Source organism: Trichosurus vulpecula, chromosome 5 (genome assembly GCF_011100635.1).
Source record: "Trichosurus vulpecula isolate mTriVul1 chromosome 5, mTriVul1.pri, whole genome shotgun sequence".
Taxonomy (NCBI): domain Eukaryota; kingdom Metazoa; phylum Chordata; class Mammalia; order Diprotodontia; family Phalangeridae; genus Trichosurus; species Trichosurus vulpecula.
This window is the reverse complement of record NC_050577.1, coordinates 8,630,700-8,648,311: the sequence shown is the minus strand read 5'-3', so window position 1 is coordinate 8,648,311 and position 17,612 is coordinate 8,630,700. Positions and strand designations below refer to the sequence as shown.

Genomic DNA, 17,612 nt, shown 5'->3' with positions numbered 1-17,612 from the left:
GGTGAGAGTTATAAGAATCATCTTTATGTATTTGAATGTCTGTTGCACATACAAGGATTATCAAAGAGCTCTCTTTGACAATAGGGGCTGGTAAAGGTGGGATGTTATCAAGAGGCCTATTTTGACTTGATGTAAGAAGGAGCTTCTCAATCTGAAAATTATCCAAAAGTGTTATGTGCTGCCTTAGGATGGGGGATTTCCTTTCTTAAAACACATTTTTTATTTTTAAATTACATGCAAAAACAATTTTAATTTTCATTAAAAATTATTTTAGAGTTCCAAATTCCCTTCTTTTCTCCCTCCCCTACTGCCACCTTGAGAAGTGAATAACTTTGAGAGTGACTATACATGAGCAATCATGCAAAACATCTTTACATATTAGCCATGTTGCAAAAAAGAACACAGGCAAAAAACCCAAGAAAAACAAATATATATATATATATATATATATATATATATATATATATATATATATATATATATTTAAAATTATGCTTCAATCGGGATGCAGATTCTATCAGTTCTTTCTCTGGAGGTGGATAGTATTTTTCATCACAAGTCCTTCAGAATTGCCTTGGATTACTGTGTTGCTGAGAACAGCTAAGTCATTCACAAGTGATCATCATACAGTGTTCTCGTAAGTCTGGTTACTTCACTTCGCGTCAGTTCATATAAGTCTTCCGGATAGAGGGATTTCACTCCTCACTTGAGCTCTTCCTGCTGACGATAGATGACCAATTGCTAGGTGTGCTTTTCAAGTATGGGTTCAGCTAGTGGCTATTTTATTCCCCTTACCACTCTAACTCTGGATTCCTGAAAGTTGCAAGACAGTCTACAGATTTTAGAATTCAGATTTTTCTTCCTCAGTTCCAGGGTAGTACGTAAATCATAAAACCACTTATTTTATAATGTACTCTATTTAAAAACAAATCTGATTTTGTGTGGGGCTAAATGGAAACAAAATAATCACTGTTATCATTATTTAAGTTCCTCGTTTTGCTTATCTGGCATCCTCATGGTAACAAAGGAGTCAGAGCCTTTCAGGCTCAGAATCATCACTCTTTTGTGTGTAGCTGAGGAGCTTATACATAGGCAGGCAAATACTGTTTAAAGCCACTGACCTCCCATTGTGGAACACTTGACTCTAAGAATATTTGCCCCAAATTGCTACACATTAGAACAGATCTTCGCTTATAACTCTAAATTAATTAAGGAACTGTGACGTTTGTTAAGTTGGGAAAATGCGAGTGTAGAAACTTCTACCACTGCAGACTGCAGCCCCTCTATGGCTTGGCTTTGAGGGTTGGCTTGAGGCGTTGGGCACATTTAGCATGGGAGAGGAAAGAGCAGCAATGGGAGCACTTGACAGTTGTCTTTAAACATACAAAGGACTATAATGTGAAAGCAAGATTTGATGATTCTTTTTGGCTCTAGAGAACAGCACCAGGATGAAGAGGTCCAAGGTGTAAAGAAGCTTCATACAAGAGGAAACAATCTCACAATTAGAGACAGCCAAATTACAGTGGGCAACCCCAGGAAGCAGGGTGGTCCTTGTTATGAGAGGTGTTCAAGCAGAGGATCAATGGCCCCTTACTAGATGTGACATATAGGCTACTCTTTTGTGCAGGGGCAGGAGTCACTAAGGTCCCTTCTGTCTCTCCAATTCTGTGAATGAGAGCTTAGTCTCAGAGTGGCACCAGTACACACTGGTAACGTGTCAGAGGTGAACCTTGGTCTTTAGGATTTTGAGTCTGGCGTTCTATCTATTACACCACACTGCCTCTTTTCCACATGGAGGATAGAAATAGGACCAAGAGTACAGAGTCCACAGAGAGTCTCTAAATCTTATTTTAGCCTTCGATTTCACTTCCTGTCCCACCCAACTCTTTCTTAACACTCTTCACAGATTCTTTTCAAGGTCCTTTGAGTCTCCCTTATTCTCCCTTGCCCAGGCCTGCCCCCTTGTGGAACTTCTCATGAACAGCTAAATGGCCATAAGGGGAAGAGCCCAAGCTAAAAAAAGGATGGAAATGATGGGAAATCCACAAAGGAGATAATCAGCTACTGAGTAATCAGGCCATGGCCCAATATGGATAGATGTTGGTATTATCTTCCAATTATGATTTTCTTTGGTACATGTCAACTCCAAGAGTATCTTCTTTCTTATACTCTGCAATGAGTGACTGTCAGAAGCTTATCCTCCTTGAGGCCTGTGGGAGGAGGAAATGACTCTCCTGTGGGCTTTGCAGGGCTCAGTTCCATCCTTGGCTAGACTTGCCTTTCTTATGAAACATTAGGCCTTTGTGCTCGCTGCAAGGGAAACGAGGCCTTCCATTTCCAGGTGGATATTGGGGGGGTGGGGGTGGGAAGACTTATCGCTTCCCAGGGTTGTTTAAACAACTTGATGGATTGTTACATTGGAGCTCCTGCAGGCAGCATCCTGGAAAATACAAGTCTGCATTTCAATGGACTATTAAAAACCATGACCCTGGAAAGGTCCAATCAGGGCCTTGATTTCATAGATAAACAAAAATCGCAGTTTGTGACCAATAACTGCATAAATAAGACTTTGGTGGAGAAAATGACTGGGGACAAGCACTAAGAGCATTAGCATTATCTTTTTCTACTGGGTAAATGTTGTTTTTCAATATTTTTACTCAGCATGACATAGCTAACTCCAAATTCTTACTGTTCAAAGAGAATGTTAAAAAAATAAGTTTTGAGATTCTCTGACTTGGGAGAAGTAATTAACTCATATATTTGGGATTTGTAAATGCTAGTTACTAACAACAATAATGACAAAGGCCCTGACCATATTCTAACCATTTATGCAGTAGGGTACAGCATGCTGAATGAGAAAATGCTGGGCTAGAGCCTTTGCGCAAGACCTCCTCTGTCAGAATCCCCTCAATAAGTGTGAGGAGAGTGACAAGGTGATAATAACAGTAATAGCATGTGTGCCAAAGTGTGAGCACATGGGCACCATAGTTCTTTGATCCAGTTAGGTTAACAAAGCATTTTCCCTATGTTGTCTAAAAGATTGTCTAGCTTTGTCTCAGTACGTTTTCTTCCATTCTTCTCTTCCCCATCCCAGCTGTTTCCTTGGAGACTCTTCATGCACATAACAGAGAAATGCCAAGTGCTAAGAAGCCTGGAAAGCAGAGGCAGAGACCATGACAATGAAGGGATATCAAATCATAATCATGGTGCTAGCTGGCCTTCAACTTGGCACAATGCTTTAAATACATTCTTCCATATAGAGCTTACTTCAACTCTCGGATGCAGGAACTACAGTTATTATGATTCTCATGATCCTCACTACACGTGAGGAAATCGAGACAAACAGAGGTGAAGTGAGGTGCCCAAGTCCACACATGGACCTTCAGAGGCTAAATCTAAACTCAAGTCTTCCTGATTCAGGGAAGCGACGTGGTGCAGTAATTGGAGCACCAGGCCTGGAGTTAGGAAGACTCCTCATCCTGAATCCTCATCCGGCCTCTGACCTTTACTAGCTATGTGACTCTGGGCCGATCACTTATCCCTATATGCCTCAGTTTCCTCATCTGTAAAATGAGCTGGAGAAGGAAGTGGCCAACCACGCCCATATCTCTGCCAAGGAAACAAAAAAAGGGTCACAAAGAGTTGGACACCACTGAGAGGACTGAGATTGTATTTATTATATTATATTATAGTATAATATAGTACAGTATAGCATATTATAGAATAGTATATTATAATATTTCATGATGTTGTGCTTTGTTGTAATTTCCAATATATTGTAAACCCTTCAAAAGCCAAGACTCTTTCCTTTTTTCTTTATCCGCAAGATTTGGCATAGTACCTGGCACATAGTAGGTATTTAATAAATGTTTTATATCATATTTCATCATATCTTATTGTATTATAATTTATTATATAGCATGCATTAGTTAGGCTCAGGCACAGTCTAACACAATTCCACCCGCATTTATTAATCACTGCCAGTTGCCCATCTCTTTACTATGATTTGTATCTAGGGAGATAAATACAAACAATCAACAACCCTACTCAGAAAGAGTTTACACACCAACGGAAAGGCAACAAGGACCTATATCAATACATAGAATAGAAAACTAAGTTGGACACAATGTTTAAGGAAACAAGGCAATGAGCATTTCTTAATCACCAACTGTGTGCTGTTTTGTGTTTTCAGGAAACAAATACAACCAAAAAGAAAGACAGTTCCTGCCCGCAAGGAGCTTACAATCTAATGGGGGGAAATGGGATGCAAAAATGTGGCCAGAAAGAGGAGGGCCAAGGGAACTGAATTTAAGATACCAGCATGAGGAAATGGTGTTGAAATCTAGAAAGTTAGGAGTACAAGTGGAAGGGCAATGAGAGTTGGCTGGCTAGGTCCTCTCCACAAACGGAGACACCAAGAGAAGGCCTCTGGTGGAAGAAGAGCCTGCCATGTTGGATGCTCTAGCCAAAGGAGGTCTCAGTCACTTGAAGGCAGCTCCAGTGACTGGAGTTGAGGAATGATATAGAAGTTCAAAAAGTCAGGAGTGCAGCTGAGAAAGGAATGATGGCTAAAGTCGAAAGCATTTGGGACAAGAAAATTCCAGCAAGTGGAGGTATCAGGAAAGGCTCCATGCAAAGGATAGTGCCTGAATATTATCTTAAAAGAAGAGAAGGACTCTATAAGGCAGATGTAAGGAGAGAGCATTCCATGCACAGGGCCTGACCATAAAAAGACATGGACATAGGAACTGCTGTTTTGTGCTTGAAGAACAAATAGAAGGCCATCCTGACTTCATTGAATAGTGTAGGAAAAAGCAACATCCTGGGAGGCCAGAAAGATAGCCTTGGCCAGATTGTGAATGGCTTAAATGCTAAGTTGAGGAAAACGAATTTTATGCTACAAGTGACAGGGAAACCTTGGACTTGGGTGAGTAGGGAAGTCATGGTTAGATTTATATTCAGGAAAAATCATTGTAGTAATTTAATATAGGATGGAATGGAAAGTGGAGAGATGATGCAGGGGACCACTTAGGAAACTGTTGCCATAGTCCAGACGTGAAGAGATGAGGGTCTTAACTAAGGTGGTGGCCGTGTTGGGAGAGCTAAGGGGTTAGATTTGAGAGATATGGGGGAAGTTGAAATTGGATGACTGGTAGTTGCTGGGAAGGGTCGATTGTGCAGAGCTGGGAGCCAAGTGGAGTAAAGCCCAGTGTGGGCCGCGCCAGGAGCAACCAGAGAGGGAGCCAGGTTGAAAAGGCAGACTGCCCTGAATCAGTGAGCCGTGGCAGTTCCAGACATCTCAATCCACAGACTCCAAAGAAAACAGAGAAGGTCAGTGGTAAAAGCTGCTGGGACAGAGTGAAAGGAGATCGTGGTCCAACACTGCCCCAGGGGTGGGGGAGGTTGTGCAGCTCTGAGGCTGCTTCTACAGCTACAGCTGCAGTTGCTTCGGGTCCCAGGCCCACCTCGTGGGAGGAATTAAGCAGTGGATCAGAGAAGGAGTGCTGAACCTTCTTGGATCTGAGTCTTGGTAAGGGTTGGAGGGTCTTGGGGGAGGAGGAGCACTGGGGTGGCAGAGTATGTTATGTAGAAGTAACTCTGAAAATAGCAGCACAGCCCCTCAAGCTCGGGACAAATTACTCTCTACTCTACAAGCAGTCGTATCCCGACAAAAAGCTCAAGGGTCAAGTAGTTGGCTGGTAACATGAACAGGCAGTGAAAGCAGTCTCAGATTCAGACTCAGACTTTGGAATCCTTCTTTGGTGACAAAGAAGACAAAAACATACATCCAGAAGAAGTCAACAAAGTCAAAGAGCCTACATCAAAAGCCTCCAAGAAAAACATGAACTGGTCTCAGGCCATGGAAGAGCTCAAAAAGGATTTGGAAAAGCATGTTAGAGAAGTAGAGGAAAAGTTGGGAAGAAAAATGAGAAGCGTGTGAGAAAACCATGAAAAACAAGTCAATGACTTGCTAAAGGAGACCCAAAAAATAATGAAGAAAACAACACCTTAAAAAATAGACTAACTGAAATGGCAAAAGAGATCCAAAAAGCCAAGGAGGAGAAGAATGCCTTGAAATGCAGAACTGGCCAAATGGAAAAGAAGGTACAAAAGACCACTGAAGAAAATGCTACTTTAGAAATTAGATTGGAGCAAGTGGAAGCTAGTGACTTTATGAGAAATCGAGATATTATAAAATAGAACCAAAGGCATAAAAAAATGGAAGACAATGTGAAATATCTCATTGGAAAAACCACTGACCTTGAAAATAGATCCAGGAGAGATAATTTAAAAATTATTGGACTACCTGAAAGCCATGATCAAAGAAAGAGCCTAGACATCATCTTTCAAGAAATTATCAAGGAGAACTGAGCTGATATTCTAGAGCCAGAGGGTAAAATAGAAATTGAAAGAATCCACTGATGTCCTCCTGAAAAAGAACCCAAAAAGAAAACTCCTAGGAATATTGTCACCAAATTCCAGAGCTCCCAGATCCAGAAGAAAATACTGCAAGCAGCCAGAAAGAAACTATTTGATTATTGTGGAAACACAATCAGGATAAGCCAAGAACTAGCAGCTTCTACATTAAGGCATTGAAGGGCTTAGACATTGATATTCTGGAGGTGTATGGAGCTAGAATTAAAATCAACAGTCACCTACTCAGCAAAACTCAGTATAATGCTCCAAGGCAAACTATGGATTTTCAGTAAAATAGAGGACTTTCAAGCTTTCTCAGTGAAAAGACCACAGTTGAATAGGAAATATGACTTTCAAACACAAGAGTCAAGATAAGCATGATAAGATGCAGAAGAAAGTGAAATCATAAGGCATTTACTGAAGTTGAACTGTTTTGTTTACATTCCTATGTGGAAAGATGATGGATGTAATTCATGAATATATCTATCTATCAATCTATCTATGTATATGTATATATATATATACATAGATATATAGATATAGATATAGATATATGGACAGAGGGCACAGGGTGAGTTCAATATGAAGGGATGATATATAAAAAATTAAAATCAAATTAAGGTATGAGAGAGGAATATATTGAGAGAGGGAGAAAGGGAGAGATAGAATGGGGTAAATTATGTCACATAAAAATGGCAAAAAATCAGTTAATTTAAAGGGAAGAGAGGGCAGGTGAGGGGGAATGAATGAATCTTACTCTCATTGTATTTGACTTGAGGAGGGAATAACATACACACTAAATTGGGTATCTTACCCCATAGGAAAGAAGGAGGAAGGGGATAAAAAAAGGAGGTTGATAGAAGGGAGGGCAGATAGGGGGAGGAGGTAATCAAAAACAAACACTTTTGAAAACAGACAGGGTCAAGGGGGAAAATTAAATAAAGGCAGATAGGATAGGAGGAATCAAAATATAGTCAGTCTTTCACAACACGAGTATTGTGGAAGGATTGTACATAATGATACATGTGTAGCCTATGTTGAATTGCTTTCCTTCTTAGGGAGGGTGGGTGGGGAGGGAAGAGGGGAGAGAATTTGGAAGTCAAAGTTTTAAAAGCAGATGTTCAAAAAAAGTTGTTTTTGCCTGCAACTGGGAAATAAGATATACAGGCAATGGGGTATAGAGATCTATCTTGCCCTACAACAGAGTAATGGAAAAGGGGATGGGGGAGGAGTGGGGTAACAGAAGAGAGGGCTGCCTGGGGCATGGGGCAATCAGAATATATGCCATCTTGGAGTGGGGGAAGGGCAGAAATGGGGAGAAAATTTGTAATTCAAAATCTTGTGGAAATCAATTCTGAGAACTAAAAATATTAAATAAAAACAATTTAAAAATAAAGAAAATTAAAAAAGAAAATCCTAAATGGGGCCATGAAAGGTTGAATACAGCTGAATAAATAATTCTGCTTGACACTTGAGTTTGAGATGTCTTTTGAACATCCATCGATAATATCCTAGGTTCTAATGAAGATCTGTTTGTTTTTGCTTGTTTATTCACTTTTGGATTGGAAATGCATGTATATTTTTGGAAAGGAGGGAGGGAGGGAGTGATAGAAAAGGAGAAAGAGAGGATAAGGAGAAATGGAGAGATAATTGAGGATGAAAATCTACTGGAGAAGAGCATTTGGGATGGAATCAAGTACATATGTAGCAAGGATGGTCTTGGGAAGGAGAAAGGCTATGTCATTTTCAGAGATGGAAAAATGAGAAAGTGTCATATCTAGTGAGGGGTTTGTAGATGCAGGGCCTTCCTGATGGGGTGCTGAGATGGGGAAAAAGAAGGTATGGAAGGCTTGATGGGGAAAGAGAAGGTTTGGAAAGAGATAAAAAATCAATTAAAGGGGGGGGAGAAGAATCACCATGCTGGAAGAAGGGACCTGTTGAACATAGTTAATATGAATTTTTAATATGCCCACACAGCACAGTTGTGTGACATCTGTCAACTCCCCTTAGTGTCATGGGAGTCAGAGAGGAGGAGGAAAATGGTGAGAACAACCCAGAGCTGATGACTGGCAAGAGTTGAGCAGCGTAGATGATGGGGGCTAGGGATTTCAGAGCAGAGGCAGTGTGCATGTGAGCAGAGGATAGTGGAATGGCCAATTAGAGGGCAGCGGGAGGAGGGGAGGGTGGATCCACTGGAGGTCTCAATGAGGAAAATGAAGTGATTTAAGTGGGGGCAAGACAGAGAGATGGAATGATCAACAGTAATGATCTTAGAGATGAAACTGAAAGATTCTAATTAAAGAAGCAGAGTACTTGTGGGTAATAGACAAGATACTACAGAAACAAAGACAAGGTTCTTCATAGTCCCTGTCTTCAGCGAGGTTAAGCACAAACCTAAGCACCTGGGTGATGATTGGAGATAGAAGGAGAGAGCACTAACAGTTCAGGAAGTGAGACAAGTCTTTCTTTCTAAGATGCCACCTGAGCTAAGCTTTGAAGGTGGTAGGCAATTTTGTGAGGCAGCTATTAGGAGGAAGAGAATTCAAGGCTTGGAAGAAGTTGAGGGCCAGTGAATAGGGCAGCTCAGCGGGCCATCAAGAGCTATGAGGTATATTCCATTAGACCTCATTATCTCTATTGTTATATTATCTCTATGTTAATAGAAGGAAGTGATAACCAAAAAGTAGGTCTGGCCTCAATTTAAGTTAATTGAGGAAAACCACTTCTCTTCCTTTCCTTCCCAAACTTCCCAGAACAGTCAGGCCCTCTCATTGCCCTCCTTCCCACTGCCAACCTCCGTTTCCCCAGGTTCCCCATCACTGCCTGGCTTTTCAGTATTTCTCCTGTGCCTCACATTCTTGACTGGCAGGGCACATCTAGCCCTCTCCCTTTTTGTAACCAGAAACACACACTGGGAGGAAGCCTCAGAGGTCACCGCCACGCTCACGTCATAGGCCAAGCCATATCAGTTACATTTTTCTTAGGGTCATTTCTCACTGGGTGGGATGTAACCTTTTCCCTGACTGGATAAAAGAAACCACCCCAGATGTTCTCCACCTCGCTCTGCTGTTCTCAGGGTCTCTTCCTTACTCCTTGCCAAGTCCACATTCATATTGTGCCATCATTTGTCTTACAACTTATCTTCTCCACTTTTGACAGAAGATTGAGTTTTACTTCCACCTATGCACTTGGAAAATAAAAACAACTGACATGTGGAATAAATTACAGGTTATGGATGCCTATTTTTCATCCACAAGTACAATTCTGGAAATCCACTGCTGTTTGCAGCATATTATAATGCCATTATTAACACAGTCTATCCACTGAATCTGTATAGCTCTATTAGCAACCATGTCCTTCCTGTTCTCATATGTCAATCATGCTCTGTAACATATGTAACATCACATTAGACTTTCTTGTAAAACCTTTCTCCCAGCTAGATAGTAAGGTCTTCGTAGCTAGTTAAAACCTGAAAAATATGTCACAGGGTCGTAGAGAGCTGGAAGGGGTCTCAGAGGCCACATCTTCCAAACCATTCCTGACTTGAAGTGTACTCTAGTGCTTACTTGCCAAGTGATATTCCAGCTAGTATTGGTGAGGGGAAACCCATTATTCCTGAGGGAGTCCATTACATTAGGGTATAGCTTTAAGTGTTAGGAAGCTTTCTCCATACATTAAGCTTGAATCTGCCTCTTTGGAACATCCAGCAATTGCTGCTCATTCTGTCCTTTATAGATAAGCAGATAAGTCTTTATAGTCTTTATAGATAAGTCTTGTCACTCTTCCACATTGCAGCCCTTTGAATTTCCAAATACAGATTTATCTCCAAATCTTCTCTTTTCCTGGTAAAATATTCTCAGTTTCTCTTGTGGATGCCCATATGTCATGAGTGCCCCTGCTGGCTTATTTTGGATTTTTTTTAGCTTTTCGGTATCTTTATAAAAATGTGGTGTCAGCCCTCAGTGCTTTCCTCTAAATAAGAGAACAGACCTACCGCCTTCTTCCTTCTGCTTGCTTTACTTCTCATAATCCAGACTAAGATTTCATTAGTTTTATAAGCTATGTGAGAGGGGTATCTCTTTTATCCCTGACTGATATTTTTTTTCAGATGGAAACACATCTCAATTATTTGTTAGGAATGAACAAGGTCGATATACCTATGTTGTTCTGATAGGAAGACTGTGATAGGAAGTTGGGAGCTGCCCATTAACTGGGGGACGACTGAAAAAGTTCTTGTATGTTATTTTGATGGAATACTCTTGTACTATAAGAAATGACAAGCAACACAATTTCAGAAAACCCTGAGAAGACTTAGATGAACTCATGCAAAGTAAGGTGAGCAGCACCAAAATAACATTGTATCCATTAGCAACAGTATTTTAAAGCTGGTCAGATGTGAAAGACTTAGCTACTCTGATCAAGACAATTATGCAAGACAATTCCATGGGACCCATGTTGAAAAATGCTATCCAACTTCAGAGCAAGAAATGATGAACTGAGTACACATTGAGAAATAATTTTTCTGTATTTATTTTTTTTGTATTTTATGTTTTCTTTTGTAATATCATTAATCTTTAGATATGTTTTGTCTGACTTCGCATTTATAACCAAAATCAAAGTGCTTGCTTACTCAAGGAGGGGTAAAGGGCAAGAAGGAGGAGAGAATTTAGAACTCACAAGTTTAAAATGATAGTTAAATTTTTTTTACTCATAATTGGGAAATATTTAATGAAATAAATTCATTTTTTAAAAGGAGTCTTCCGTTTGCTCAGAACTCGGTCAAGTCCTTTGGAAACTGCATAAAACCATCAGTCTAGTTGGAATAAAAGATTTGAGAATTTGTGGAGAATGGATTTTTGGGCAAAGATGTAGAGAGACAAATAGAGAGAAAGAGACAAGAGACAACTTTGAAGGAATGAATCATTTGGAGTAGGAGGGGAATACCTAAGCCTCAGCCTTCATCTCCCCTGCATACCATTGACAAGAGTAGGGCCTGATGACCTTTAAAGCATCACAGAACTTCAGCCTTCCCATCTCCCCATAGGAATCCTAGCATAGTCTCTGGATCAGCTAATTGAAGAGTCCACCTTAGTAGCCAAGAGATGACTGGAGAAGGCAAAGAAATCAGATTCAAAATTCTACAAAGGAATCAAAAGAAAAATTACCCCAAACCTAAAAGCACTAACAATCTTGAGCACTTCAAGAAAAAGTCTTTCAAAGCCTGTTACCCATTTCTTGCACACACACTCAACATGAGCCTACGCTTTCCTCACTTCTATATGCTAACAAATGAGTGAGTCATAGACTTTTGGGGTGGATAGTTTTTAGGGTGGATAGATGGATAGTTTGTACCAAATGTTTCTACTGTAACACCGTAATAAATACCTCATTCTAAGAGCTACTTGTCTAACTAAGCTTTGTGGTACATAGCATAGTCTTACTCCCATCCCCTGAGCACTGGGCCAGATTCTGTTCACATATGCAGTGTGTACTCTAGAGATATGGTTTGCTTAACTACTCAGTCTAAAGATTTAGCTGGAGTCGTCTCCCCATGTCACCGCAGGTGGGACTGGATGCAATACTGGAAGCCAATTTCTGTCCTTTCAGTAACTACCGACTTAGGGATATCCCAGTTTCCAGTATTTACATGGACTAAATACCACTCAAGCTACAGGCGGCTGAGTGGTGCAGTGGATAGAGAAATGGATGTGGTTATATTCATAAAGACGCAAGTTCAAATCTAGCCTCAGATGCTATTAAGTCATCACCGTGGACAACTCACTTAACCACTGTGTGCCTTAGTTTCCTCTTCTGTAAAACAGGCATAATAATAGCACCAACCTCACAGGGTTGTGTGAGGATCACATCAGGTAAGATAAGACATTTGTAAAACACTATAGGTGCTATAATATAAATGCAACTAATTATTATGATCACTGTTATGGCTTCCAAGATTTGTCTGATGTTTATTAACTTGAAGAGAAGATTTTAATTTTCTTCTTTGAATTTATTATATTCTCCTGATGAGGAGTGGGAATTAGAAGTGGTGATGGTGATGATATTTTATTTTTCTGCTGATAAAGGGAACACACATTTACTACCTCCGTAACAAATTTATTAGATGAAAACACACCAAAAATCTATACCTGAACCAATTTCAAAAAGAAAAATTAAAAGAAAACATCTTTAAAACAATTCTCCAAATTAAAATCACATTTCTCTTGGAAAAAAAATGCCCTTTCCAAAAAAGTTGATTCAGTCTAGTAAGAAAAATATGTACTAAAAAGAAACTCATGACTCTTGAACAAATTCAGAAAAAAAATTCCCCTAAATTGTTTAATAGTGAAAAAGAACAAAAGAAAATTCTATTCAAAGAATTGATTCTTGAAATATTTCTTTTTATTTTGTTTTGAACACAGAACCAGATAATTAACCTTTTTTCGGACTTCAAAATGAATAGTATATTTCACATTTATAACATTTTCGTCTCCTTTATAGACATTGTGTTATGAGAAAAGCAATAGTTTCTGAAGAGTTGTGTTCAAATCCTCCCTTCTGGAGGATTTGCTTATCTCCCTTCTGGCATCTTGATATTGTCTCCTTTAGAATGGGGATAATACCACCTCCCCTGCTCTTCTCTGAGGTCAGTCAAAAGAATTTATTAATTGGAAATAATTGCATTCCAGACACGACACTTTGATAAGCATTGGGGAAATGAAGCCAGAAGAAACCTAAGTCATCCTCCTGTCCAACTTCCTCATATTACAAGGGAGGAAGACAAGAAGCAAGAGTTTGAGTGACTTCTCCCAAGGAACACACAGAGGAGAGAGAAAAGCCACACACTGAGTCAGTCTTCAGACACCAAATCTAAGTCTCTTTCCCTGTGGTCAGAGGCTTTGATGAGCTGATTTGTAACAAGGTGCTTTGGAAGCAGTACAAAGCTTCCAAGAGACATAGACTCAGGGTCCCAGGGCTGCCATCCACCCTGTGGCCATGAAGTCCTTACTGCTCTCCCCCATTCATGACCACAGAATAGTAACAGACCTACTAGGTGCTTAAAGAAATTCAGAAAAACTGTTGACATAGTTTTCTGTGAGATCCCACTTTGGTTTCATGGAATTTACTTCTAGCAAGTGTAGGATTGCTCCTGGGTCCTCTAGGAGTTCATGTGAGGGTATTTTTAAATTTAATTAAATAAAAGTAAATAAATAAAACCAAAGCCCTCAGTAGACTGGTTTTGTACAGCCTCATTGTCTTCAAATATTGACCCTTTTGGAGACTGCTCAGTAGGCGGTAGTTGCTTTCCATGGAAAGAGCATTGGCTGCTATTTAGCTAAAGTGTCCCCAGCCATATGTAACATGTGCCAGGTTTCAGACAAGGAATATTACAGAATGTCATCTACACCTTCTAGATTGACTAATTTCCTTCAGGGATAGTTTTTTTTTTCTCTAAGCATGCCAGTTAGCAGGACAGAAAATAGCAGCGCCCATTCATCCCATGAGGTAATAGTCCCTTTGTAGGCACATTGGATTGGGGGATGAATGTGTTATTGAAGCAAACCTGGGTGGAACCGTGTGTGTGTGTGTGTGTGTGTGTGTGTGTGTGTGCATGCATGTGTGTATACGTGTTTGTGTGTGTGTGTGTGTGTGTGTGTGTGTGTGTGTGTGTGTGTATAAATAGCTTCATCTGTGTCCTAATGCTAGGAGAGTCTGAAGGTGTCTGCAGCAGCTATTTCTGGCCACTGACTTCTGTGTCTGTTGGAATCTCCCTCCAGCACAAGGGCTAGAAGGGAGCTTTCAGTCTATTTCCTGTTGTGTTGGAGGGACACGAAGTGAATGGGTGACACATTTCGTCACGTCTGAGAAGAAGGCACAGAGCACAAATCCATTTAGGGTTTCCTTTCTCTAGAACCCCAGGGTTTAGCACAGTACTTGGCACAAAATAATCACTTAATGAATGCCTACCGACTGACTGACTTTTAAATCAAATTGATAGAATGATACAAAAGATCTATCAAGGCAGCTGGGTGGCAGTGTGGGTAGAGCTCTGTGTGTGAAGTCAAAAAGCTCTCAGTTCAAATCCAGCCCCAGATCCTTCTTAGCTTTGGCGAAGTCATTCAACATCTATTTGACTCAGTGACTTCATTTGAAAAATTGGGATAATAATAGTACCCATTCATTGCAAGGGACAAAGGATCACAGATATGGAGTTGGAAGGTACTTAGATACCATGTTGTCCAGCCCCCTCATTGTAAAAATGAGGAAACAGGTCTATTTAGTCTATGCACGTGGTAAAATTGAATATGTCATAGACATGCTGGCTGCTACTAACGTGGATCTACTTTATTAATGCTTTGTAATATGTTATATGATGCCATATAATATTGTCCTTCATATAATACTTTAAGGATAATTGACAGGCCTCAAACTTATTGGTGAATTAGGGGGATGTCTACCTCGAACATGTGAAGGCTTTGCCTGGCAGAATGGGCAGATAAGAACAATATTTTCTAATGGCCATGAAGGCAGCTGAGGCGGGAGTTATGGGGTGCTTAGAAACTGGTCGGATATCCAAGATGACAAGGTCATTCAGTGCATCCAGGGCCATTGCCAGTTGTCTTGACTTTGGTACTAATACTGGTCTTTGATGACCGTGGAAGAGAGAGCAAGGCTGACAACTTTGGTCAACTCTGCCTCACTTAAATCCAATTCATGTTCGAGTCAAAACATTAACCCCTAAAGTTATTGGTCCTCTTCAAAATGAAGGACAAAAGCAACTTTGTCCCAATAGCAGAAATTTCTCCAAGTCTTGTAAGAGTCAGAAGATGCCTTCCCTATCTGTGTTGGCAATCAAAATGGGCTCTTACCACTTAGTTCAACCAAGTGCCCTTGAAGGGTTTGTCCTTTATTTCCTTGATTAAATTAGGAGTCCTTGGTGACCTCCTTGCATGAATGTAAAGCCTAGTTTGCATGGGTTTGAGTGACATTTTTGTGACATAAGAGGCTTTTAGACCACGTGGGTTTAAGTTGCATCTTTGTGACGATTTTATGTCACATGGGTGAGTCGCATGTGTGACTCACCCTTGACCCTGAAAAAGATATAAACCAGGAGTTGGCTTTCTCTTTTTCGGAGCTCTGACCCACAGCCATGGTGGCGTGCGTGACTCTGGGCCAGCCCTTATGAGCTCCCGAGCTGAACCTAGATCTTGGTAACTATGAATTGTATTTGGCCTGTCTGTCGATGTTTGTAATTTGTTTGTATTTGCTCTGAAGTTCAGCATACTGGCTTTTCCCCCTGAACTAAGTGAATGGTATTTGTATGCTGAATTAAAGTAAGACTGTTAACCCCTTAACGTTGCTTTCCATAGTAAAGCAGATCAAAAGAACCTGGGCTCTGTTCTGTGAGCTGTTGTTGATTTCACAACCCCCCCTCCATAGCAGCTGCTAGCCGGGTTGTTGCAACACTATCTTGTATCATTCTATGCCCCCAGCAGCCCTATGCGCTCATACATTGTAGGTGGTAATGTTTCCATTTAAGAAATGAGGGGCGGCTGAATTTAACCAGGCTCACATACTAAATATCCAAGCTACCATCTGCCCAAAGAATTCCTGCTCCCAAGTCCAATGTTTGTACTACTGTGCCATGCTGTCCCTCAGAGTATTGGGCCATTTAGAGTCTCACTTCTTATTTTAAACATTCTAATTCTTCTATGTGTACGTGCGATTAGCTTCTTATTGCAATCTAATTGTTATATCACACCTGTTTCTGAATATATCCTTCTAGCTTCTCTTTGCTAGGGAGCCAAGACTTAGAGACAGAAGGACTGGACCTGGGCTTTCTTTGAATGGGGAGCTCTTTTCAGCCAATGAAACGCAACACCTTTTCTACAAGTTATCAGCCTTAAGAGTCGCTGACAGCACAGAGTGCAAGCGGCTTTCCCAGAGAAGGCAGGACTTGAGCTCAGGTCTTTCCAGCATCGAGCCAGTATCCCTATGTCCTATGTCAAGCTGCCTTGTAACAAAAATAAAGTAACAAAGAAAATTAGAGCTCATTAAAATTGCCAAGATAACAACAGTGTCTTCCCAACCAATAGTGCCCGTGTCATAATGCTCAGACTCTTCAATATCCCCCTTGGCACTCTGGGCCTTGGCAGGTGGGCTTTCACCCCATCTTGCCCGGAAAAAGACATTCCCACCATTGCTTGGTCAACATCTTCCTCCATGGGAATGTAAGTTCCCAGAAGGTCCTCCAGCTTCTCACCTCATCTCATCTCTGTCTCTCTCTGTCTCTCTGTCTCTATTTCTCTCTCTCTCTGTATCTCTCTGTCTCTTTCTTTGTCTCTCTGTATATCTGTCTCTGTCTCTCTCTGGTTGGAGGTTTTGAGGGGTAGAGTGCCCAAGCATGTTATATTGACTAATCATTGCTAATTAAGTGCATGTTCCAGGAGGCAGTTTGATGTAGTGAAAAGAGAGGTGGATTTCAAATCTAAGGACCCAGTTACAAAGCCTAATTCTGCTGTTTACAGTCTCTCTGACCATGGGCTGGTTGGGTCAATTCTCTGAGTCTCAGTTTCCTCATCTGTAAAACAAAGTAACTGGACTACAGAGTATCTGAGATTCCTTCTAACGTTGAATCCATGCTTTTATGATCCAAAGATTGAACATAAACCATTGTCTTAACTGGAGACATTCTTCTATCCTGAAATACATGTAAAAAGTAAACAGGAGCCATGGCCATCATCTGGGATACAATTTCCCCCCCTGAAGAATCTGCAAACTAACAACATTTTGTATCCAAAAAGATGGTTTCTGTTAACTCTGTTGGTTCCCAGACAAGTTTTGGCTATGAAACAAAGCTAATTAAGCCAAACAAAGTGAGCACCCTGAAACACATCCCATATACACAGAGAAAGGTAAGCCTTGCCTCTTCCCTTCTGGTTAGTGCAACAATTTAAGTGTTTGTAAATTGTGGAATTTTTGCAGCTATCAGGGGCCTTCTGGAGGCCATTAGGAGACAAGCAAGTCTCCAGTTGTCAACCCTAAGTCCTACCACCTCAGCATTTAAGATGACCACCCCTCTGGTGCTTCCTTGACAATGAGTGTTGGTCCACTTTAATGCATCCAATTAGCTGTTCAGGTGGAAATTGATGGGCTTAGGTGGGGAAATGGACATAATTTCTCAGATGTGATTCTGG

At 40.7% G+C, this 17,612-nt stretch overlaps 1 protein-coding gene across 4 annotated transcripts in view; it reads left to right on the top strand.

Annotated features, from left to right (window-relative positions):
- AGMO (alkylglycerol monooxygenase) overlaps nt 1-17,612 on the top strand; it is a 384,446-nt gene that overhangs the window by 281,360 nt on the left and 85,474 nt on the right. Inside the window, exon 13 of one of the 4 annotated variants that reach the window (XM_036758947.1) lies at nt 3,095-3,508. The exons of the other annotated variants lie outside the window; for them this stretch is intronic. Within the exon in view, the coding sequence (XP_036614842.1) occupies nt 3,095-3,328 (234 nt within the window). The 3' untranslated portion in view covers nt 3,329-3,508. Of the gene's footprint in view, nt 1-3,094; nt 3,509-17,612 lie in introns of those variants that run through there. 4 annotated transcript variants of the gene reach the window in all.